This window comes from Oncorhynchus kisutch, linkage group LG19 (genome assembly GCF_002021735.2).
Source record: "Oncorhynchus kisutch isolate 150728-3 linkage group LG19, Okis_V2, whole genome shotgun sequence".
NCBI classification, from domain to species: domain Eukaryota; kingdom Metazoa; phylum Chordata; class Actinopteri; order Salmoniformes; family Salmonidae; genus Oncorhynchus; species Oncorhynchus kisutch.
The window spans coordinates 28,030,329-28,054,699 of record NC_034192.2 but is presented as its reverse complement, the minus strand read 5'-3'; the positions used below and the strand labels follow the sequence as shown (position 1 = coordinate 28,054,699).

The window sequence follows — 24,371 nt, the reverse complement described above, 5'->3', positions numbered from 1 at the left end:
TGCTTCCTGTGAGATCTCAAGGAGGTAGTGGGGTTGGGTGGCTGCGTTTAATTTTTTTTTTTTAACAAAGCTTTTTCACACATTGTTAAATGAGTGCCCATTTTAGGGAATGGCCTTAATTATTTGCCTCTTAACACTAGTTGTGCCAGTAAGTCAACTGCATATTGTGTTCTGTACCCAGACAGACTGTTACTCCAAATTTGTTTAATGATTATTGTAAAAAGCACTTCTACTGGTGTGGCACTGCTAGCGTTAAATGCTGCAATATCAAAAAGCCACTGCAAAGTCAAAATCATGAAACAGGTTTGGAAATAAGTGTTTGCTTTTTTTTTAGCAAGATAAAATAACTGAGGGATTTGGCAGTTATATTGTCTTCAGTTCTGCCTCTGAATGAAATTGGTGTGGCAGTGTGGGCTGTATATTCTGCAGGACCCCCCCCCCCCCATCTGCTTAGCCTAAATACTGGCTTGCAACTAAGCCCAGGCTGACTCCTCTAGGAAGTCCTCCCATAGTCTGACTCCTCTCTGATTTTAGCTCATATGCTTGCTGGTGGACGAAGGATGGCCTTGGGCTTTCTCTCCCCCTCCCATTTTTCCTACCTCTCCTCCCGTTCTTTTTCTGAGTCTTGGTGTTGCCTGTCTGCGCTGGCCTTGTGGGGTTGTCAGCTATCCTGTTTGATGCACTGCACCCTCTATTGTTTGTTCAGTGTTTAGAATCTCCAGTGGGGAAGAGGAAAAGAAGCTTGGCTGTTAGTTCTTCTCAGGACCCATCTTTCTCAGGATTAAACCAGGTCTGAAACCACAACCGCCTCTTAATACTCCCCCAAATTCTGCCTTTTTTTTTTTTAAATTTATTTTTTTAAACTTTTTAACCTTTTTTTTTTTTTTTTACACCATTTAGAAGCAGTACTACTACTTTTTATTTATTTGATTTGGTCAATATTTTATGACCACTGTATTGGCATTAAACCAGACACACATGATAAACAGATCTAGAGATTAACACCAAATCCAGATTGCAGGGATCTGAGAGTAGGTGGATAAAGGACATGGTGACTAGTAGCAGAGATGTTGAATTTTCTAGGTTATGATTTTTTTTTTTTTTGAAGGGACACGCACGCTCTCTCATTTGAAGTGGTCATGGCGCTAATTGATATTTTGGATGCTTTTCCATTTCCTTGGAGCTGTTTCACTAAGTTTTTAGTGCCTGCTATACACAAGATTATTTTATCTTCTTGGTTTCCCAAATTATCATCACCTTCTGGGTTTTAGAATACTCAACCAAGGAAAATATCAGTCACTAACCCTTATGATTAGTGTGTCCATTTCAAGGGACCGTGCTGGCCAAAACGAGCTAAAATTGAGGTGAGATCACGGCAATTTGTCAAGTTCCTAAAGATTTTCTGTCTGCTCAGTACAACTGTAGCTACTTGGTTTATATGACTTGCACCATGGCATTACAGAGAAGGGATAACTGGGCCATGTGGCTGTGAAAACTGCTGTGGTGATTGCCAGTTGCTCTGGAACAGAGGGCTATGTGGCAGCATTCGAGCTGGTCTGAACCAGCTGCCTGTTAAGAGACTGCTTGCTGACTTCACAGGCTGCCTAGCCTGGCCAACTGTTGGCCAGAAGCCAGAGGCACAATGAGCAGAAAAAAAGGAGTGTTCGGAAATACAGGGCCTGAAAAGCCTGAATGAGGACCTGCGCGGCAGATGGGTGGGGTTAGGTTGTGTGCTCGCAGACCTACAGTTCAACATCAAGTTGGAAGAGAACTAGACTGTGCTTGAAGGCTAATTACTAGTATGGCTTTGCATAACCAGAACCCTCAGTCAGAAAATGATGATGCATACTTTAACTTAGCTTTAAAAGTATCTAGATTTGTGCTACTTTGTTTCACAGTTTGGTTTGTTAGGATGGGCCTGTTGAGTCAATATGGCTGTTTTTAAGATTAATGTTTCAGTATGTTGACAAAAATTGGTCCAGTAGGAACCAAAATCCAAGGAATCGTAATGACTCGGCATGTTAGAGCTGAGACCAACATGTATGTATTTTGAAGGTCATTGGCCTGTGAGATGAGCTCCTAAGTATTTTTTGCAAGGTAACTGACACAGAACAGGCCACTTTTTTTGTGAAAAATACAAAGGTTGTGTATTTGGACCACATTTTTAATAGTTCAAATTATGAAACTAACTTTCAGCAATCCTTTGACTATGCATTGTTTGCATGTTCTGTAGGTTCAATAGTTGACCAATGTCTTACCAGATAGCAGCTTACTTCAATTTAAGGCATTCTTGGTTTACTGTTTAAACGAAGTAGGTTTAATGGAAGCTCCCATGCTTTTGTTCTATGAAAGCTGGAATATGCTATTTAGGGTAGCCACTCGCCTTGCTACATTGTGTATTTATCGACTCTCAAATGTTCCATTCTGCCTGCAATAAACTTCCTATTGAACAAAAGGTACCTCAGCACGGAAGAAAAAGGCTCACGTTAATGAATAACGTGGTAAAGTGAGTGTTAGTTTGCAGCAAGTGGACTCTTGTGTGTGGCGCTGCCTTTTCTCAGACTTCAGATGGAAGCGTCTTGACAACAGGAAATGTTTGAATCCCTGGCTGAGCCAAGCAAGCAGAGGCATGGCTGAGTGGATCCGTTTCAATAAGACTGCAGCCGTCAGTCAAACACTTCTGTTGGGCGAGGCATTTTCTCAGGGACTGCAACCTGCAGTTGTGCGTGGGCAGTAGAGTGGAGTAGTATGGCAGGCAGTCCACAAATTTAGATGTCATTCCGATCCAAGACAGACTTTTGAAGGCCGACACTTTAAACAACCTTAGAGGGCTGTTAGTAGGCAGGGAGAAACGTTCTTGAGTTTCCTGCAGAAATTCAATTTGCCTCAGACTTTGACCCCTGGGTGTTTTCCTGATCCTGCCGTCATATGGCCAGCATTGTTTTCATATATAACAATGAGGGGCCTTGAGAATGGCTGCTTTTCTAGTCAAATGGTACACCAGGCAAAGCAGGAAATTGGAAGAATAGACCCATGGTCTCTCACAGCTCCAGCCTCCAATTTTGTCAACCGCTCCTCTGAATCGGGATAACTTTAAAATGTGTTGTATTTTTTTATTTTTCTCTCCTTTACAGTTGTTCCTCATTGACTTTGGTCTGGCCAAAAAATACCGGGACAACCGGACACGACAGCACATACCCTACAGAGAAGACAAAAACCTCACAGGCACAGCTCGCTATGCCAGCATCAACGCACATCTGGGAATCGAGCAGAGGTAAGAACAGTTCAGCACACAGTAATATATTTCAGCCTTCGCTGGATATTCTCTAATCCTCCTCGTTTGTATAGGCCACAGTGGCTAGGTTCCTAGGACTTATTATGTTGGTTAATGGGTCTCTTTCCCCACTTATATCGATATCTACCCATTGTTTTTTTTTGTGGTGTGAAGGAGCTTTTGTTTGTTCCTGCTGAGACTGCAGAGTGGCTCTCGAAGGACTTGTTCTCATGATGGTCAACCTGGTCCCATTGGTCACTAGAATCTAGCTGCCACCAACGGCTGCACTTCCCATTGACCCAGATTACCAGTTTTGACAAATGGGGCCATGTAATTTAGCCAGATCAATCTTGCTCCCCTTATCCACATTGCTCTGGATTGAGATGTAATGTAAAGCAATTAAGTCAGACTGGAGATGTTTTCCCATACTTTATCTTTTGACATACCATTATGGGATTGCCGCAACCTAAGCTTGCAGTAATTTTCGTAAAAACCTTGATTCATTGCGAACATTGCCTTTTGTGATAATAGAATTTAACATGGTTAGAAATCCTATAGTTCCCTTGTTTAAACAAGCGTTTTCATGTTATTTTAAGCATTCAGTTGGGATATGAAAAAACACAAAGCATGTGGCTGCTTCACTGAGCCGTGCCCCTAAAACAAAATTTGTGAAGGAGAAAAGGATTGCCTTCTGTTAAAGCCCTTTAACAAGATAGACACCCCACCCTCTTGGCATCTCATAATTCAACTTGACCAGTAAAATGGTGTCAGTGGTCTGGAAGTTGGTACAGATCAGCTGTTACAAAAGGCCTTGGGATGAATGTGAATGTGTTGCGCTTGAACCAACAGAGATGTATTCGCTCTGTACATGTACTGAATGAAATGTGTTTCTTTCCAGTCGCCGAGATGACATGGAGTCGCTAGGATACGTCTTGATGTATTTCAACAGAACCAGCCTGCCCTGGCAGGGACTAAAGGTAGGCCAGGCAGGTACTCTAGGGCCCCCTGTCCACTAAATAGGTGGTTAATATTTAATTCACTCGCCACAGCTTTTCCTGCTACTAGGCTTTTTTCTTTTACATTTTTTCCCCCAGCTGTCTCATAACATCAATTTCAGCCGCTTTACCATTTTCATGACTTCACATTGGATTCATTTTTTACTCAAGCTGAATGGTTTAAGTAGTTTTATCCTCTGACAACTTCAGGGAATCAATTTAACATTGTGTGATGTGCCTCATGCATTGCAGGGGAGCTTGTTAGTGAGTCTTACTAGTAGATTATCCCTAACTTTCCATTCAAGTTGTAGTGTTCCTTGAGGTCAGCTACTTCCCAGAGGTTCCACTAGCTACCTTATTTTTAAATGCATATATCCTGCAGAGAAATGGGGTGCCTCGAATGTAGTTTTATGCTCTTTATTGTAACCTCACCTAGACTTGCATTTATAACATAATGTACCTTTGCCCTTTCTGACATGGCAAAAATCAGTGTGAGTGAGGCTCTTAATTTATAACGAGCAGGGTTAAATGGGGTACACAAGGCCTGTGCTTTGTCTAATTTACATGTAACAGCAGCCTGCAGTACTAGTGCTTGAAACTCAAGTCCTCGGCAAGGTGTTAGGTCCAGTGCCTTCAGAAAGTATTCATACCTCTTGACTTTTTACACATTTTGGTACAGCTTTATTTTTTATTTAACATTTATTCAACTAGGCAAGTCAGTTAAGAACAGTCTTCTTTACAATGGTGGCCTACCTGGGCCAAACCCGGACGATGCTGGGCCAATTGTGTGCCACCCTCCCAATCACGGCCAGATGTGATGCAGCCTGGATTCGAACCAGGGACTGCAGTGACGCCTTTTGCGCTGAGATGCAGTGCCTTAGACCGCTGCACCACTCTGGAGCCTCGATTTAAAATTAAAATGCTTTTTTTGTCACTGGCCTACATACAATACCCCACAATGTAACATTTTAAAGAAATTTGAACAAATTACACAACAAAAATATGGAAGCAAAATGTGAGGTGTTGGTCCATGTTTCATGGGCTGAAATTAAAAGATGATCATGAAGCATGATCATTACACAGGTGCACCTTGTGCTGGGGACAATTAAAGCCCACTCTGAAGTGTGCAGTTTTGATACACAACACAGTGCCACAGATGTCTGAAGTTGAGGGAGCATGAAATTGCCATGCTAACTGCAGGAATGTCCACCAGAGTTGTTGCCAGAGAATTTGATCTACATTTCTCTACCATAAGCCACCTCCATTGCTTAGGGAATTTGTCAGTACTTCAAAACAGCCTCACAATCGCAGACCATGTGTAACCATGCCAGCCCAGGACCTCCATCTTACTACTTCACCTGTGGGAGCATCTTAGACCAGCCACTCGGACAGCTGAGTAAACAGGAGTATTTCTGTCAGCAATAAAGCCATTTTTGTGGGGGAAAGTACCCAAGTGGGTGCCCCTGCCCAGTCATGTCCATAGATTAGGGCCCAATTTATTTCAATTGACGGATTTCTTTATGAACTCCAGCTCAGTAAAATTGTTGTGTTTTGTATTTTGTTCAGTATAACGAAAAGCTGAAATGTCTTGGGTCAATAAGTACCCCTTTTGGTTAGCCTAAATAAGTTAAGGAGTAAAAATGTGTTTCACAAGTTACATGGAATCTGTGTGCAATAAGTGTTTAGCATGATTTGTGAATGACTACCTAATCTCTGTACCCCACACATACAATCATCTGTAAGGTCCCCCTGTCAAGCAGTGAATTTCAAACACAGATTCAACCACCAAGACCAGGGACGTTTTCCAATGCCTCGGAAGAAGGGCACCTATTGATAGATGAAAACAGTGTTATGTTTTGGGTAAATCCAATACAACACATTGAGTGAAACACTCCATATTTCCAAGTATAGTGGTGTTGCATCATGTTATGGGTATGCTTGTAATAAGGACTGTGGATAAGAAAAGGAATGGAGCGATGCACAGGCAAAATCCTAGAGGAGTACCTGGATTAGTTTGCTTTCCATCAGGACAATAACCTAAAGCACAAGGTCAAATCTACACTGGAGTTGCTTAAAAAGAAGGCAGTGAATGTCCTGGATTGGCCATGTTAGTTTGCACTTAAATCTACTTGAAAATCTATGGTAAGACCTGAAATGGTTGTCCATCAATGATCAACAACTAATTTGACAGAGTTTAAGAATAATCTATCCAGAAAAGACTCCGCTGTAATTGCTGCCAAAGGTGCTTTTGCAAAGTATTGACTCAGGTTTGAAAACTTATGTAAATGAGATTTCTGTATTTCATTTGTAATAAATTAGCAGAGAAACTTGTTCACCTTGTCATTATGGGGTATTGTGTGTAGATGGGTGAGATATATATATATATATATATTTTGAGTTCAGGCTGTAACACAACTTACCTGGTAGAATGAGGGTTAATAAAAAAAAAAAAAAGTGGAATAAGTTAAGGGGTATGAATGCTTTCTGAAATACCTTCAGCACCAAGCCTTTCTTTACATGCATACAGCCCCAATTGCCCGGCCTAGCGAGATGGACTAGGTCGCGAAACACCACTTGTGTACACACACTTGACCCATGAGTAGTCTGTTACAGAGTAACGCAACTTTCTCTAATGGCCCAATATTTCCCTCAGGTGGCTCTTTCAGTGCTATAAATCACATCAGGCCAAACAAATTCCTTATTCTGTTATGTTATGAGCCACTGATCTCGCCGGGGATGAAGGAAAACTGCAAAGGGTAGTGTTAAACTGTGGTGCACAACATTTTCATTTCTCGCCCACATGTTCCACAGGCTGCCACAAAGAAACAGAAGTACGAGAAGATTAGCGAGAAGAAGATGTCGACTCCAGTCGAGGTGTTGTGTAAGGTGAGCGTGTGAAACCATAGAACAGTGTTTCCCAAACTCGATCCTCGGGACCCCAAGGGGTACATGTTTTTGCCCTAGCACTATACCGCTGATTTCAAATGATCAACTAATCAAGCTTTTGATAATTTTTATCAGCTGTGTAAAGGGATTCCACTGTGTTAAATTGATGAACTCTGTGACACGCCGTGCTGCTGTTTTTAGTCAGGGTCACAGGGACAGAACGGTAGATACTATGGAAGTCTAGAGATTACTGGAGTCCACGAGTGGCCACATCAGCAAGTGAAGTATGTGCCTTGTAACGGGTGAAGGCTTTCTCTCTGTGTACAAGAGCAGAGATATGGTGGCTGGAGGTGCTAATCTAATCCAGTCTTTAAATAGTGGCTGTTATGCATAGCCTTGGAACTGAAAGCATAGTGGCCATTGGTCATTAAAATACTTAAGTAGCTGGCTGTGAGTGCATGCTCAAGCCTTGCATTAGGCTGTGGAGTGACTTGTGTAACCTCACAATCACTTTTTTTCTGTCAGTAATAGCCCTTATTTTACCAAAACACATCTTAAAGAAATTGATTAGGCGCTGACTGTCATTGTAATGTATAATAACCGAAACAGTTGAGAAATGGATAAGTAGAAAACATTCAATCTCCTACTCTTGTTTTCAGGGTTTCCCCGCAGAGTTTGCCATGTACCTGAACTACTGCCGTGGGCTGCGGTTTGAGGAGGCGCCTGACTACATGTACCTGCGTCAGCTGTTCCGCATTCTCTTCAGGTGCTCATCATTTCTCAACCTCTTACCTCTGTCCCCAACAAGTCATGTTTTTTCTTCTTCTGTGTTGACACACAATGCAGAACAATGTTGTGTTAATAACAGATTGTACTAATGTTAGGGAAGTGTTCTTAAAAAAAATATTTTTAAATGCCTACAGCAGTTCGTCCTATGTTTTGCATGTCGTCTGTCTGCTTTCATGTATGTTAAGGCTGAAAACAAATTCAGCCTTAACAGTAAAGAGGTATTTTTAATAAAGTAGAGCTGTGTGACAATGTCTGAACGTGTTTGTGTGCTTGTCCAGGACCCTGAACCACCAGTACGACTACACGTTTGACTGGACAATGCTGAAGCAGAAAGCAGCACAGCAGGCCGCGTCCTCAGGGGGACAGGGGCAACAGGCACAAACCCCTACAGGCAAGCAAACTGACAAACCCAAGAGTAACATGAAAGGTTAGTAGCAAAAAGCCAAGCGACGTTTGGAGTGCAAAAATGGAGACACCAATTGCTTTCATTTTCGTTCCCCCTTCAAAGTGGTAAAAACTTTAAAAAACAAGTGGATTTGGAACATTCTCTCCCACCAGATTAATGAGAGAAAAAAAGTGTTAGTTCGAGGAGGCCCCCAAAAGATGAAGAGAAATTCAATTGGTCTGTCTTGCAGATGCAAAGACGTCCTTGGGAAATTTGACTACTAACTTTGTACCCAAATGTCTTTATTCTTCTCTGGGACAAAGGGGTGGCTTTATCATCTTCTTTGGATGTTAAAATCATAGTCATTTCGCTCTTTTGAATGAACCCCTTCTCTTAATGGGATGTATGATTCACTCTTTCTCGCAATCATTGTTCCTGGATCTAACACTTGTTAATCTTTATTGGAATGCTCTAAAATACTTGGTTGAGCAGGAGTGAGATTCTAACCACATTCTAATAAAGGTTTCATACATGTTGGTGCAATGGTTAATAAATTGCTGTCTGTTTTCATGTGTAATTTTAGTGCTCATGTGATGTGACTCTTGAATGACCTCTTTTAATTCCAGTCGCCCCCCTCCCTCTCGTAGAGGGTATCCCGGGTGCCCAGGGTTGATGGTGGAGGAGTCAAACCAATTTTTCAAAAAACCTGAAGCTGTTTTCATCAGGTGACGACTAGGATTTCCACAGGGATTAGGCTATAGCCCATTTAGATTTGTAATCTCTGGCATGAAATTGCAGGGCGGCCTTGTTGGATACCAACTACCTGACCTGTATTAGATTTAGTAGTAAAAGGCACGTTTACTTCAAGTCAATGCCAACCCCCTATTACTTAAAACCACCACTAATAATATCTGTTGCATTGGCTTCATCAGACCTCACTGCTCCGCACACACCATGCGTTTATCCACACACTGCATGGAGGACTCTAATGAAGCCCTCCCTCCGTTCCATGTGTATTAGTCCATGTGTGCCAGCTTGGTTCAGACGGCTTAGGCAGGGCTGAATTAAGTCCTCAATACACAATGGTTATCATCTGAGCTATGTGGATTAAGTATTTATTATTAGACCAAAAATGTTTTTGGGGGTTGAGTGCAGGTTAATTGGAGAGGGGGGGGGAAAGGCCCGATGTATGTTGGTGACATGACACAGATGGCGCCCCCGAGAGGGCTCAGTGTATCAGTCCTGCTCTTCCCCAGCACGCCAGCCCCTCTGACTTAGCAGAGAGGCTACCATTTTGTGTGACGTATTGTTGGTCAAATCCTGTCCCAAACAAGGCTTCCGGTGGCGTAGGTTTACCGATGGTTATAGTTTTTCTTGTATGAGATGCTTTCTCCATGATGTCAGGCAAATCATCTTCTGCCCCTCTCCGGGCACGACTAATGACTGTGTTCGGTCTCCGCTCTGCCGAGAAGAGCTTTGAAAGCCATTAAATATGAATATGAAATCAAAGCAGGAGGGACACTCTGTCTGCCCTCCTTTCTCTTCCCCTCTCTTTCAAGGCACATCCCACAATGATGGCAGTGAACAAGTGCTGTGAAGAGGCTAGTTTATAAATAGGATTTGCTGATGACGTGGTATTGGTCTAATCCTTTGTGCACTATGTCTGTTTTAGTATGTGGACTCCATGCGCACAGTTGAGCGCTACTTATGTGCCTTCCCTGCAGGGGTGGAGAGATCAAAGTTTTCCCTACGTAACTGATTTTTAAAAAAATTTTTAAATAAAAAGGACCTTTTGTTAAAGGGACCCCCTGCTCACAAGCAAAGCTATAAAATGTATAAAAGGACATCTCTTTCTAAGGTCTGGTGACGGTTATTTGTTCTCTGCTACTCTCTGTCCCTTTAAGATAACACTGCAAGTGAAGGGTGCTGAGTAGCCACAGCCAGGAATTTAAATAGTCAAGCTCTGGCGTATTGGAGCTTGAAAGAACCTGCTGGGTTTCTTGGATACCAATTTGACTTGGCCACTCTGTTAGCCTTGTAACAATGGAAACCTTGTTAATGCGAGTTTGCGTTTCAGCCCTCTATTGCTCCATTGCCTCATATTATATGATAGTTGTTGAGAGCATGCCACGTTGATATAATCAGGCAAACGCAAGTAGCTAACGATCATAGCATACTCCATTGACCCAGGCCTTTACTCTTTGAAACACATCAATCATCACATGGTCATTTTAGTGTCTGTGTAGGGCCTAAATGTCATCGTCATGTTGCTGTGAAATCTCCTAAAGGATATTTGCTGTATTAGAAGAGGCGTGTTCTATTAATAGCTCGCATATGGAGAATTGAGCTGCCCTTTCACCCCTGTGAGTGTGACTGGTCTGTTACATCAGCTGGCCCCTCCACTCCCAACAAAATGAAATATGGACACTTGAAACGGCAGGGATCTCCTCCTTCATATCCGTGTGTTATATTTTGTCATCGAACCAATGACTCACATTGACGTCCATTAAATAAGCGAAAGGTCCAGAGCTTTTCATGTGTAATTCAGAACCATTACTTTTGCTTATTTCTCCGACGGATAGATCCTCTGATGGCTCTCTGAACACACTCCCATGTAATGCCTGCAGCGAAACTGCACCTTTGAATCCTACCACATCGGAGAGAATTGCTGTAGCAGGAGGTGACTCAGGAGCGTTCATGTCAAATTCTTCTCATATCACTCAGATCTGACGAGATCATGTCCAGACTTGAGCTGCAGTTATCTAAACCCACTCGGTGAGTCTCGGAACGCATCATCAAGGTGTGAAGGCTTGCTTGAGGAAGACAAAAGATTGTCAAAGCCCATGAGAAAGAGTGAGGAATCCTCACACATCTTAGTGTTACCTAATCCTGTTCTGCCCATGTTCCTATCCATTGGATTGGCGCCTCTAAAGGCCAGCTGCTGAGCTGCATGGGTGTGGCTATGGAGAGGGAATACATGTCATTGGGTAATGGCTGTCTGTAAAGATTACTTGAAGCATGATGGGAGGTTGACTCACACAGGCAGATCACATCCCCGTTTGTCTTTTTAGAAGTGTTTTTGTTATCTCGGTTGAACTACGCCCTTTAAAAGTAGATTTTTTTTCACAAGACTCATTGTTTCCTTATTCGCTTTCCACTTGTCTTTCTGTCTATACCCACTCCCGGTACACTACACAGCTGCTGTTGTCTCCTGCACCAGTTGTGAACCTTTTTAAGGTGGTGGTGAATGTCTTCATTACAGGAGTCTCAGAGTAAATGTTTGATTCCCTGTCTCAGGCACTCTGCAGCAGTGGGGCCGAGCTTGCTGCAGAGCGGGACTGATGACTGGGCACTTTTTTATTACAGGGCTGGAAAACTGCCGTCATTTACTTGGCCTTGTTGATAGTCGCTCAACCCTTTTTTTGATGAAGATAACCCGTTCGACTTGATGTGTAACCTATGGCCTCTTGTCTCTTTGTCTCTCTCTCTCTCTCTCTCTTCTCGTTTCTCTTGCAGGTTTCTGAGCAGTAAGACAAAAAAATGAAGACGAATGGCCGTAGCAGGATTTGCCTTCCAATCACACCCCGGATTCCAGGATCAAATTCACCAGAGCCTGCCAGGCATTGTGGGCAACCCTTTTTTCCTGTTAAAGAACTTTCGTTCCATATACTATATATGTAATTGCTCTATATAGATAACATGCTCTGCATATATCTATATATTGGTATGTATATACTATATCCACACAGAAAGCCGGCTTGGTATGGAATTTTACGAAGCTGTAGCCGTCTCTATTGTCCTGTCCCTGAAGATTGTTTTTTTTTTGTGTGCGTTTCTTCAAAACTGAAAATAAGACATGGTTGGCTCACTGTGGATGTTATTGTGCACATTGCAATACTTTCCCCTTGATACTTTCTCCCTCTGAGAGCTGCTGCTCGGGTGCCTGCCTCACCTCATGGCCCCCTGTCAGAGCAGCTTTGTCCCCATTCCCTCAGTCACCGAGCGTGGCACGACCCAGACACACGTCAGTCAGATTGAACATTTTGAAACGACAATTTTCTCCAACTTTTTTCCCCTCATTTTCAAGCAAAATGAAAGATTTAAACGGAAACTGTTCTTTGTTATGAATGAATCCTGGGTATTTACTAAGCAAACATTGGATTTATTTAGTTTCTTTTCATAAAAAGGGTAATTAAGATTCTGCCTGCTGATATGTGCTAGAAGAGCTTCAAATGTGAAGATGAAAACAATTCTAGTGACTACTAGGTTCCTCTTTAGAACGCTGCATTAACTATATTGTACTTGGTATTCTGAAGTCTCAAACAATGAATAAAAAAGATCAACTCCACAAAAGCATATTCATTATAAATTAGGCACCACTTGACTAAACCTGTTTGGAAATTGCTTATTTTAAAAAAATGATGCAAATTATTTTTATTTTTGGAGATGTTAATGTCAATCGACAAATGTCGTTTTTTGTTTTGTTTTTTTATTAATTGAGTTGCTTTGATGGATGGCATCAATGTTCCGTTTTTGAGAGGACCTCACACCACCCACCCTTCGGTTATCATTTTTATATACATACATATATACACTTTTTTTTAAAGAATCAGAACCTACTTTTTTCCCCTTCAGTTTTTATAGAGTTGTCTTTCCCTGTATTGAATTGATCATTTTGGGAAGGGTGTTTTTGTTTCTTATTCCTGCGATGAAGCAGATCCTCTTGTAAAATATTATTTCTCTCCAACTAAATTTCGCTGCTGCTTAGAGTAGTGACCTTTTTTTCCTAATTTTCATTCTTTTTTATTGCAAAGAGTTTTGGAGGGTTTAATTTCTGTATACTTCGAGTCTTGAGGGAAGAATAATTTGGATTTCTCTCAGCCTTTAGTCAAGACAGATGCACACTAGTAACTGTTTCTCCCCCCCCCCCCCCTAATAATCCCCCTGACCCAGCTTTAGCTATTTTACAGCTGGACATTCTATAAAAATTTAATTTATTCCCTTTAGCATGTCAGAAAAAAATTAAATGACTTGTCAGAATCACTGTCCAAGTCTCTGTAATTTGAAGAAAACACATAGACTTCTTCCTTAGGCCCGGATGATGGGGGGGACTACAATTGGTCTTTCCATTTTCTTGTCTTTACACATTTACGTGTTTGACTACCACACAACCCTCGTATTGTGAGAATAAAAAAAAAAAATTGACATCCACAGGATTGGGGATAGATGATAAAAAGGAAAGATGCAAAGGATTTGTCTAAAGGTATGATCACTTGATGCAAAGGGACACATTTGTGGAAAGGTATTGCTGTAATCTAGAAAAAGCAGTTCCTGGGAAATATTGTTGGGGTGGTGGGTAGTTGTAGGTGCCTGTGGTGGTGTTTTGAAAAAGATCTTCCCGGATTTATATCTGTAAATATTAAAATGGATTAAAATAGCTGTTGTGGAAAATTGTTTTTCTACAACTCATAAAACTGGCTAAAAGAAGAATTGTGGCTGGCAGCAAGTCTTCACTATTGGACTCACTCTTCCTCATTCTATACAATAGTAAAAAGTGTCAAAGGGGTTAGTCGAACAACCGAGAAGCGCATGGAGAACTACACAATGGGTTTAGGGACAAAGTGCAATGCAACAAGGTGTAGGCCACCCCCTTACATAATGGAAATTGGTGATTCCAAGTAAAAATAGATGTCTGTGTGAGACTACCCCTTCCTCTGCTCAACAACATTATTGGAGTGTTTGCATTGTTCTGTAGGGTCTGTCAGTGTAGTAATTTCGATGGCACTCCTGCTAGGCCACTAACTTGCAAAGCTGGCAAGAAAATAAGTAGCGAAAGTGAGGTACTCTATATTTTTCAAAGATGATGCATCCATGTGACACGGAAATATTACATTCCCCAGTGTATCTTTGGGTAAGTGACTTGTATTTATTTTAGTTTGAATGGTACCTAACTTCCCTGGGTTATCCTGAGAGTCCTAGAAGGGGCCTTGTGTGGTCAGGGATTTGTTAACCATGACACACTAGACACCAGGCTGCTGAGAGCCAAGTCATTCTCCAGGCAAGGAGGACAGGACAGCACAAGGGTTGCAGCAGGGTGAAAAAGTCCTGGTTGTCCTTTCATCCGTTGTGAGGTCGACACAAGTGGAAAGCAGCTGTTTGCAGAGAAAGAGGGAGGCCCCAGACATCCCTCTGGGAGAACAAAAGGGGCCAAAGGGACGATCATGCTGGGAGTCTGTCACAAATGTAAGCGAGGTCAATCGAAATGGTAGGTCAAACTCAATCTCGCAGTTTGTATCTAAAGTCATTGGTGACCTTTTAGAAGGCGAAAGAACACGCACCCCTATTTCAAAATGTTCCATTGAACCATTCTTCACCCACAGCAGCACTCCCTAGTGTCTTGTAAAGGGGAGTATTCAGAAGAAACAGCCCGATTAAGAAATCCCATTCATGATCATCTTCTCAAGACTCATTCACCATCTCAGTAATAGAAGATCTCTAACCACCTAGGTGCCTCTTCTTCATGAGCAGAGGAGTGGCCACAACATAGGCAGATCCAGTGAGTGGTGGTGAGGTGTCACATGCTGATCGGGCTCCGTTCCTCCCTCTCTTCCTGCCATCTACCAGGGCTGCTACTGCAGTGTAATGTAACCCCATTGCCATACTAAACCCTACCTCTCTTTGGCCTTGTCCTACCTTATCCATTTGCTCCCACTACAGACCAAGCAGGCACTAAATGCTCACAACCCAAGGCATGCAGATGCATGTGGGCACTAGAAAGGAATTAGAGAACCCTTGTATAATGCTGGGAGGTGCCTATAGAGGGCAAGGTACAGTGTGAGGTGGTGAAAGCCTGCTCCCTTGACAGATTATAATTGAGTAGCAGCACCACCACACATGTCATTTCATAGTCATGTTAATTGAGGAAAACTTTTATTTTCTTATCCTAGTAATGTTTGTCCACATCTTGTACACCATCAGCCTCTATGAATACATGATTGAAGAGGGAAGACATAATATGGAGCAGATCCCCAAGGATTATATTCAGAACATGATTTCTGACCCCGTTTCAGCGTTCCAAATGGGAGGGGGATCTTTAGGACCAAAGTGTAACCTTCTAAACAAGGGCACGTTGTATCTCAGGTGCTGATTGGCCATTCGATATTCACCCGTTGTTACAGGTTGTAAAAATAGATGTGCGGAAGGAATTTATCATAAATGACTGTGATGCTCTTGACAACGTCTAAACGCGGCTACATTTACAGGAGCGTATTCAGCTGGGCGCATCGATGGATCGTTGCATATATAATTGTTTATGGATTCAATTGTGAAACTGCGTGTGTTCTGTGAAACAGAAACGTTATTATCTGCGTTGTGAACCTTGTACTATATGACAGAGACCGCGCCCCAATGTGGCGTCCTTGTGAAACTGCCCGAGAGCTCGAACAAAAGTGTCACATTTCTATCTGTCGTGTCCCTACGTCAACCTATAGGCAAAACATTTTTTAAAAATGCGTTACATTTTGACTTCACAAGGCTACAGAAAACTATATTAGTAAACACAGATACATATCCCCCCTCATAAACCCACCCCATCCATCATGTGCAGATGTTTTTGCGGAGTCTGCCAGTCAACCCAATGATCAATAGAATTTAAAATATATATTTTCTATAGTTTCTCAATTATGTTGTTTGCTGTTGATGATATAGTAGGCTACTGTTCAGTTCCTATGCATAGAGGAACCCGAAAATCCTTGCCTCACCTCATTTTCCAGTGTATAGCCTACCAATAGCTATTTATTTCAGGCTACCTACCATTAGATATTTATTTCAGGCTGTGTAGCTTACCTTCTAAATTAATGTGAATGGATTTGGTCATTAAAACAACCCCCATATATAGTAAAAACAATGTTCTATTCTCAATGGCCCACTTAATAGGTAATCTTTTCCTGCTACAAAACCAATCATGGCTTTATTTTTAACACAGCTCATTTGCTTGCTGTTCTGAAGCAGCAAAACACCTCATATTGTATTTTTCACCAAGCTGTGTAGTATAAGACGCGCTTGTGTGGCCTGTATTGTCTTTTTTCACAGATTTTCTTTGTAGGCTTCCTTTGTGGGTGTCCTTGTCGGACCTAGGTACTGTATAATCTTACATTAAGCATAAAGTGGGTCGTATACAGCAGGCAGCCTAGTGGTTAGAGCATTGGGCCAGTAACCAAAAGGTTGAGATTCCAACTCAATCGGACTGGTGCTGTCTTGTGTAAATGTATGCACTGTACTATATGGTGCAGTATGTACTGTTTCTGAACATGTGGTCATACAAGACAACATTATCAGAAAAGCACAAGATTCCCAGACTAAGTAAACATACAAGATCTGCTCGAAAGTGCCCATGGAACAAGTTGGACCTGAAGTGTAAATGTTCAGTCTAGGGGTTTATTTTGTGAGCCAGAATGACACAAAAGTCCCATCCATGGTTTCAGGTGGCTGCGGGGAGTCACTTCCTATGCTGGATCTTTCCCGCTCGACGGTAGGTATCATTCACTCCTTATGCCGTGGCCCAAACAGCCATTCCCCTTCCTCCCTGAACGCTGTGCTGTAATCTGTCACACAATACCGGGAGCAACTGATACCCATGATCCCGCACCTGGCCCAACACATGTCTGACTGCATGAGGGAGCACTGGGGTTCTCACTTTCACACCTAGTGGAGAAGGGAAGAGGCCTGTCGGCCTGGCAAAGTGCTGGTCAAACACTATGGTTTTACTTGTGACTCAGATAAGGGGTTGAGCTGGGCCGCACCCAACTCAAGGTGTGTTGCTGTCGGCTTAATCAGCAGGTAAGGGAAGTGTGTGTGTGTGTGCGTGTGTGCGTGCGTGCGCGCGCGTTTCCGTGTGTGTGAACTCAGGTGCCTCTGCACGCCATTTACGGCTAAGTGTGCCGCTCCCTTCCCGTGAGTCATCATCACATGAAGTTTCAGCGGCAGATTCCCTCCAAGCCTGTGGAATTTGCATCTAACATGTCGTCACTCATACCACCCACTACTCCAGACATTAAGAAGGTATGAGGAGGAGCAGATAAACCAGGCCACCTTGATCAGATAGCATTTAAAGGTATCACCCTTAAAATGACCAGGCCATATCTTAAAGGGTCTGTGTCTATTGTATTTGAATTCTCATTCTTTGGAGGACACATGCTAAACTATCTTTCATAGGTTACTTTATAATCGTTTTGTGTACCATGGATAACCCTCGCAGCCTAATGAGTTAGTTGAGCTTTGACATACAGAATGGTTGACATGCAATCTGGGAAATGCCAATTCCCCAGTTCAAAGAGAGGCAAGAAAATGCCAGACAGAGTAAAGTCTTAACTACTTCCTTATGTGTCTGTTAAGGGTTTAAGTATTTAGTCATTTGATGCTGGTCAATTCATAGTGCTAAAGTTGTCAACATCTATCTTGAATACAGCATTTCATCTCCACAGCCAGTATAACCCTGTCTCAGATTCATCCACCCACCCACAGACATTCCTACAGAAAAGCCATTGAAGTCAAAAGTCAACCGATTTGAAGTATGCACGTGTTTATTTACTGCTGTGTAGTACACTACAAATAGCCTTCTCTTTGTCGCCTCTGAGTCACAGGGGGTTGGTGGCACCTTCATTGGGGAGAACGGGCTAGTGGTAGTGGCTGGAGCGTAATAAGTGGAATGGTATCAAATACATCAAACACATGGGTTTCCATTTGCTCCGTTCCAGCCATCATTATGCGCTATCCTCCACTCAGCAGCCTCCACTGCTCTGAGTGGATTCCAGTGGGCAAGTAGAGCCAAACGTGACCAAGCAATTACAGTCCAGTAGTGCCTTGTGTGTGTGTGAGTGTGTGTGGGGGCCCTGAGGAGTTTCCAGATAACCTTGCGGGGAGTGAGTGTTAAAGGCGCAGCCTCTCTCACTCTAACTCTCTCTCACTGCAGGCCTTCCTACTCCTATGCTGTGCCTTTTACTTTCCTTCGCTCTCTGCCATGAAGACCCTCTTACACGTGACTGCAGGGAGGCTTGAGTGGAGCAAGGGAACATTTACCATGGTGGTGCTCCTGTCTTTCTTATTCCAGACAGTAGAAAGCTTCTCAGATCTATGCAGCCCAGACTGTGTTCTATGTCTAGTAGACTCTCTCATTGGAGGGATAGATTTGATTGTGTAGCGAAGCTCTTATGAATGTGAGTATCTATCCATCTTCCGACCTACATTGATATGAGTCACTGTACATGTGCTTCCTGCATGCCTAGAAGGGGGGAGTTTGTATAGCAGCAGTTTCTGGAGCTTAAAAGAAAAAAATTATTTTCAGAGATTTGAAAATAAATCTCTGTTATAAGTGAGTTCCTGTCTAAAGCAGTTTCGTCTCCCTGCCTTCGTTTTACATATCCTATCAACATTGTACAGTCCCCTGTCTGCAGTCATATGAACTTTGTCCAAGTTACCTGTTTGAATACATTGATATATACAAAAGTGAGTTTGGCTTTTCCCCCAAAGGAGATCTATTTGTCTAAAACTACCACATTCTTTCAACTACCCGTCTTGTAATGTACACAGAACACCCAGTTTGTGGTACACATTGCCTGTTTTGTTGAAGATGGCTATAGAAAGGTGCACACAAACACTCATATACATTTCCTCTGTATGTGTAAATGCTACTCCTACCATATGTGAACTGAAATATGTTGAGTCCCTGAAATATTCATCTGCCATGGTAGGCTAATCTGATGTAGCACATGTAGGATGATGGCCTATTCTACTTTGATACCGAAGTTACTTTTTCGTAGTAGGTTAGGAGAAATTAAGCTGCAGGTTGGGAGAACTAACGTAGGTTATTAAGGCAAAAAATTCTCTCCTAACCTGCTACGAAAATCACTTTGTATCAAAGTGGTGTGAGAAGAGGGTTTCTACCAGCAGCATATGTAAGGAAGTGGCTCAACTCGGACCCCTTGTGGTGAAGATTTTGACAAGCAAGTTGTGGTGTTGATATATCTACATACACTGTAGAGGGCACTGTTTTCATATTTGGCCGTGTGTCCACAATGAGATTTGGGTCATTCTAGCAAGTTTCGATGATACTAAACATTGTAGTGTAACAAGAAAGTGGAATGACTGAGACAGACATGTTGGAAATGTTGACATTTATTAACAGTTTTTTATTTTATTCACGTGGCACATTTGATATGAAAAAGTTATATTATAGCTAATATGAAATTGTATGAGTGTATAAAGATTCTCAGACATAGTGAAATTCATATCAAAAGGTATAGACACATATATACATAAGAGTATTTATCCAGGCCAGGCCTTGCATCAAGATATAAAATAGTGTAGCATTCGATCTTCCTTCATTGTCCTTCCCCGTTCATAGAATTTTCCATTACATCACACATGTCTGTGGAACATATCACGAGCAGATTGTATTACTATCCCAGATCCATGTAGTCAAGCCCCACCCCCAAGAACAGTATTTCCAGGAATCCCCCTTGTGATTGCCCAAGGGATTCCTGGGAAAACTGGACCCCGGGAGCGAGGAAAAGGCCAGGGTAATGCAGCAAATGCACTCAGGAGGAGGTGGTGAATTAAAGCATGGAAAACACACCAGTAACTATAGTCTTTACTGGACCACACGGCTGTATGAAGCAGAGGTAAACATCATGGGTGGAGCGATGATATGGCATCTCAGATATGTGGCCAGACCTGGGAGAGAGAGAGAGAGAGAGAGAGAGAGGCTGGGAGGGGCAGCACCAGTCACGGGGGCCCTCCATCCCTAATATCCTGAACATAGGTCTCCATTAGAAGACCGTCTAAAATAAGGCAGAGGTATAGACATGGGGCCACCACTCAGACTGCTCACCCCGTTGTAGCTGCGCCCCCCTTCCCGAGCTACAGTGCTTCATCTCAGACTCCCAATTGACCAGAGATGCAGCACTGCACCTGGGGCCTGAGGACCAAGCAATAGACCTACACAGTAAAACATCAACGCCAGTGTTCTGGCAGGCCCCCCCAGATTTACCTTACCTGTCTTCTCTTCACATCGCTATAGGATAGTTCTGACTAAGAAAGTTGGAGTTAGGTAAGAAACCAAAGAGGTCCTAAGACCCCAGTGCAGACTGACCTGTGGGTAAGAAGAGCATTGGAGGATTCTTTAGAGCGCTCAACGAACAGCATGAACCACACATAAGTACATTGTGACAGTTGTCTGTGCAGTCCCATTCCAGTATCAAACTGTAAGAGGGAGGTACCATAAAGACTGAGGCTTGCTGTATATTGGGGGAATGTGCAGGCTGTAACCGTTATGTTGGAGAACAGGAAATGACTTTGACCCCTGCCTGCCTGCATATTTAAATGTTGCTCCTTCCTGTCCCTGTGCCCTCAACTCCTCACTCCCACTGACATTCCTCCCTGTTCCCACAACCCTAATCCCTGCAATCCCACTGACATTCCAAAATTCCCACACCCCTAATCCCTACATGGGGATTGGAGTACTTGGGGTGTTTTGGAATGTGTTTGGCACTGATTTTTGAGGAGCTTCAGCCATGTTGGATTGTGGCCACAGAGTTTTAATCAGCAGCACGCTGTTGAGAGAGATGCTGCCATCATGACAGCAGGGGTGTGGGCCGTTCTCCTGTTCCAGCACGTTCTTCTCACAGCTACCACAGAGGGGGTAGTGTGCCAGGAGCATCGCCCAAACTAAACCCCTAACTGCAGGACACCCAGCCGCAGAGCAAACAAACAATTAAGTCCCAAATGGTACCCTATTTCCCCATAGAGTGCACTACTTTTGGTCAAAAGTAGTGCACTATATAGGGAACAGGGTGCCAATTGGGACACATCCCAGGAGCTCCCTCTCTCCCTCTGCTCTCAGTATACTTCCTCTACTATTCACATTACACCCAGGATTCCTCCATCAGCCTTGCCTCTCATCCCTGTGGCTATGAAATCTCTCCCTAGATCACTGCTACTGTACTGGAGCTTCCATTTCAAAAAATGATCTAACTCATTCCACATACCTTTAGCCTTGCTCTCACTCCTTTCTCACATAAAGTTTGTGGGCACCATTTCCCAGTTGATTCTTAATGCTATTACTTGATAATTAAACTGGTGTACTCATGTACATTAGATGAAATAATCAGTTAACTTGATAGAACATTATAACGTTCTAATAACTTTTGAACTGATACCCTAATAATATGAGAGAGGATCCCTCACTGGAGAGGTGTGATATGTCTATGCTAGGTGCTGGTGAATGGACTAGATGTGTGTAGGTGTCAGGGTGACCAGGTCCCTGGGTTCACAGGGGACACATCTGTTGCTGGGCCTCTGGGTGTCACTGAGGTCACAACACCACAGAATTCAGGCAGGAAGGCAGGGGCACAGTGCCCTGCCTGCTTCCTGAGCGTGTTAGTAGCCTGGCCCACAAAGACAGGATTACTGGAGCCTCCTGCCTACCCACATCAGGCCTCAGGCACCACAAGGAGGCTTGAGGAGGAGGTGAAGGAGGGAGGAAGAGGAAGGAGATGGAAGAGAAGGAGGAGGAAACTCCCATGGAGCGCTGACACTTCATCTGGTTTATATACAGTAATTATTTAATGTTTGTGCTTGGCTGGTAAAAATAGCTAAACACACAATTGAATCAGAGTAAAGAAGACACCTTCAGCTCGTTCTGTCAGGAGGAAGTGATGTTGTTGTGGGTCACTGGTGACAGTAAGGTTTCAGACAATTTTTCTTGGATCTGATATCTGATACACAGCGTTCCCCTCTGTGTCTGACTTTCGGCCAATTTAGAACGGCGGGCTGACTGTGCCCTTGAACAGTGTCTCTATCTGGCACGTTTCAGTGTGTGGACATGGACACCGCAGAACATTACTCAGCAACCAGACACTATGCTGAGCTCATATAAACACCTGTGACTGAGTGCTCAGTTTTGACCCTCATCCCAGGAAGAGGGATGGTGTAATCACACAATTGTTGCACAGGTCTGGGGGATTGCATAGGGGCCACTCACAGGGATACACCAGACTGTAGCCTACATGAAAAAAATAAAGTCTTCTCTTTCATTTCTGAGAAGTTACATCAGTTGTCAATCACAGCCATAATGTCTGACCCCTGAGGAGGTTTAGGCAGATAATTGGGCTGAGATAACGGAGCTGACATCATGTGATACTCACCTATTGGTTACAGTGTATGCGCTGTCCTTTGGTTCAGTCTGAAACAGGGAAAGACAGAGAGAAGAGAACAGTTAAACTCCAGTCCCAGAAGACAGACAGCAGATCCACAAGGCTTCACACAGACACACAGGAACAGGACACTCAATAGCATGGGCTCATGGATAGTTGTGTCTAACTCTGTTTGGCTAAGGTATGGCCTGCAGAGATAGCTTAGTGATGATGCCATAGACAGAGCCATACTCGGAGTTGTTCTCACAGTCCAAACTAAAGTGTCCGAAAGCTGTAATAAATATTTAGTAGTACAATAAATCTCCTGTAATCTAATTTAAGGAGTTTTCCATTTATTCAAAGAGAGAAAGCAACAACAAAAAAAGAATCATCAAATAAAAATAAGAAATAAGATGAGAAATCCGTAGCAGTTTTGAACTATCTCCAAGGAGCTTTAGGTTGTCTCAAACCTCTCTCCTGGAGCCTCCCCGCAGCCCTTATAAGGAATTCTGAGCCAATTTTATTTTGGGATCATGGAAAATGTAGCTGTACTTTGGTAAACATTCACTCTTTCGGGGTCTTTCAGGCTCTTGCAGGCAGGCGGTGATCATGGAAGCATGCCTGCCCCCCCCCCCCCCCCCCCCCCCCCCTCTCTTCCTCGCTCTCTGGCTCTCGCCGGCTGGCTGCACACATTCCCTTTTCTAGTCACAGCCTGCCGCTGGCTGACTTAAAAAGGGAAAAGTGAGCACGAAGGTGGAGAAGTCAGTAAAACCCGAGCGCAGTCACAAAGAAGGACTGCCATTTTGTCTAAATAATGTGTTGGGAACCGACCAGAGACGATTCCATATCTATATAGGGTGCTGCATACGTGCCTCATCCAGGACCCCGGATGTCTCACCCCCACAGATGTCTACAGGCCGAGAAAATATAAAAAAACACAACACTCCTCTGCCATGCTTTGTGTGTCTAATGATACGGATACCACAGACACTGTTAATAACCAACACATAACAATAAACATTGCATCCTGGATCCATTTCCTGTTTCCCATGCTCTTGTGTTAATAAAGTTTTATTATCACATTAATATCAACTCGTTTATTTCTTATGACAGCAATAGTGCACATTCTTTGAGTATTACATGGTCTGTACTACTATGTAAAGACTGGGGTGTAATATATCCTAATCTACAGTTTGCTATACATGGCACATCCTATGCTAGATGTTATGAATGTAATGTTCTGGGTTTAAATACATGGCCATTTGACCATATAACCGAAGACCTTTCCAGCCTAAACATTTGTCAAAGTGATTTGTAAACCTTGTCCCTTTTTTTCTCCAAAGTCAGAAAACTATCACTTGAAAGTGACAAGGTGAAAAATACATTGCCAAGACTTGTTTACATTGGTGTGTGTGTGTGTGTGTGTGTGTGTGTGTGTGTGTGTGGTGTGTGTGTGTGTGTGTGTGTGTGTGTGTGTGTGTGTGTGTGTGTGTGTGTGTGTGTGGTGTGTGTGTGTGTGTTGTGTGTGTGTGTGTGTGTGGTGTGTGTGTGTGTGTGTGTGTGTGTGTGTGTGCGCGCGCCTGAAGTGCCTGTGCCAAAGTGCTCACCTCCACAGACGTACAGACAGACGTGCAGGCAGACGTTGTGTTTACACAGACACAGGCCCAGGGTATGAATAATGGAGAGAGCGAACGCTCCTGCACGCCCAAACATTGCCTTTTAAGGTCCCCTCTCATTTCTCCCCATCTCCTTAAATCATCTAGACAGGAAGCGTGAGGAGGGTGGGGGAGGCCTCTCTCTCTCTCTCTCTCTCTCTCTCTCTTTCTCTCTCTCTCTCTCTCTCTCTCTCTCTC

At 43.2% G+C, this 24,371-nt stretch overlaps 1 protein-coding gene and 1 long non-coding RNA gene across 10 annotated transcripts in view; one reads left to right on the top strand and one right to left on the bottom strand.

Moving 5' to 3' along the window:
- Nucleotides 1-13,766, top strand: part of csnk1a1 (casein kinase 1, alpha 1) — a 31,269-nt gene extending 17,503 nt beyond the window's left edge. Inside the window, exons 5-12 of one of the 9 annotated variants that reach the window (XM_020452387.2) lie at nucleotides 707-790; nucleotides 3,135-3,274; nucleotides 4,173-4,251; nucleotides 7,081-7,155; nucleotides 7,815-7,921; nucleotides 8,223-8,335; nucleotides 8,956-9,054; nucleotides 11,846-13,766. In XM_020452387.2, coding sequence (XP_020307976.1) covers nucleotides 707-790; nucleotides 3,135-3,274; nucleotides 4,173-4,251; nucleotides 7,081-7,155; nucleotides 7,815-7,921; nucleotides 8,223-8,335; nucleotides 8,956-9,002 — 645 coding nt within the window. In that variant the 3' untranslated portion in view covers nucleotides 9,003-9,054; nucleotides 11,846-13,766. Of the gene's footprint in view, nucleotides 1-706; nucleotides 791-3,134; nucleotides 3,275-4,172; nucleotides 4,252-7,080; nucleotides 7,156-7,814; nucleotides 7,922-8,222; nucleotides 8,377-8,955; nucleotides 9,055-11,845 lie in introns of those variants that run through there. The other 8 variants (XM_020452386.2, XM_020452391.2, XM_031798457.1 and 5 more) reach the window with 8 other exon arrangements.
- A 5,717-nt stretch (nucleotides 13,767-19,483) lies between these two features.
- The window catches only part of LOC109910027 (uncharacterized), a 7,697-nt gene continuing 2,809 nt past the window's right edge, over nucleotides 19,484-24,371 (bottom strand). The window contains exon 2 of the long non-coding RNA XR_004204318.1: nucleotides 19,484-22,568. This is a non-coding gene — a long non-coding RNA (uncharacterized LOC109910027). The remainder of the gene's footprint in view (nucleotides 22,569-24,371) is intronic.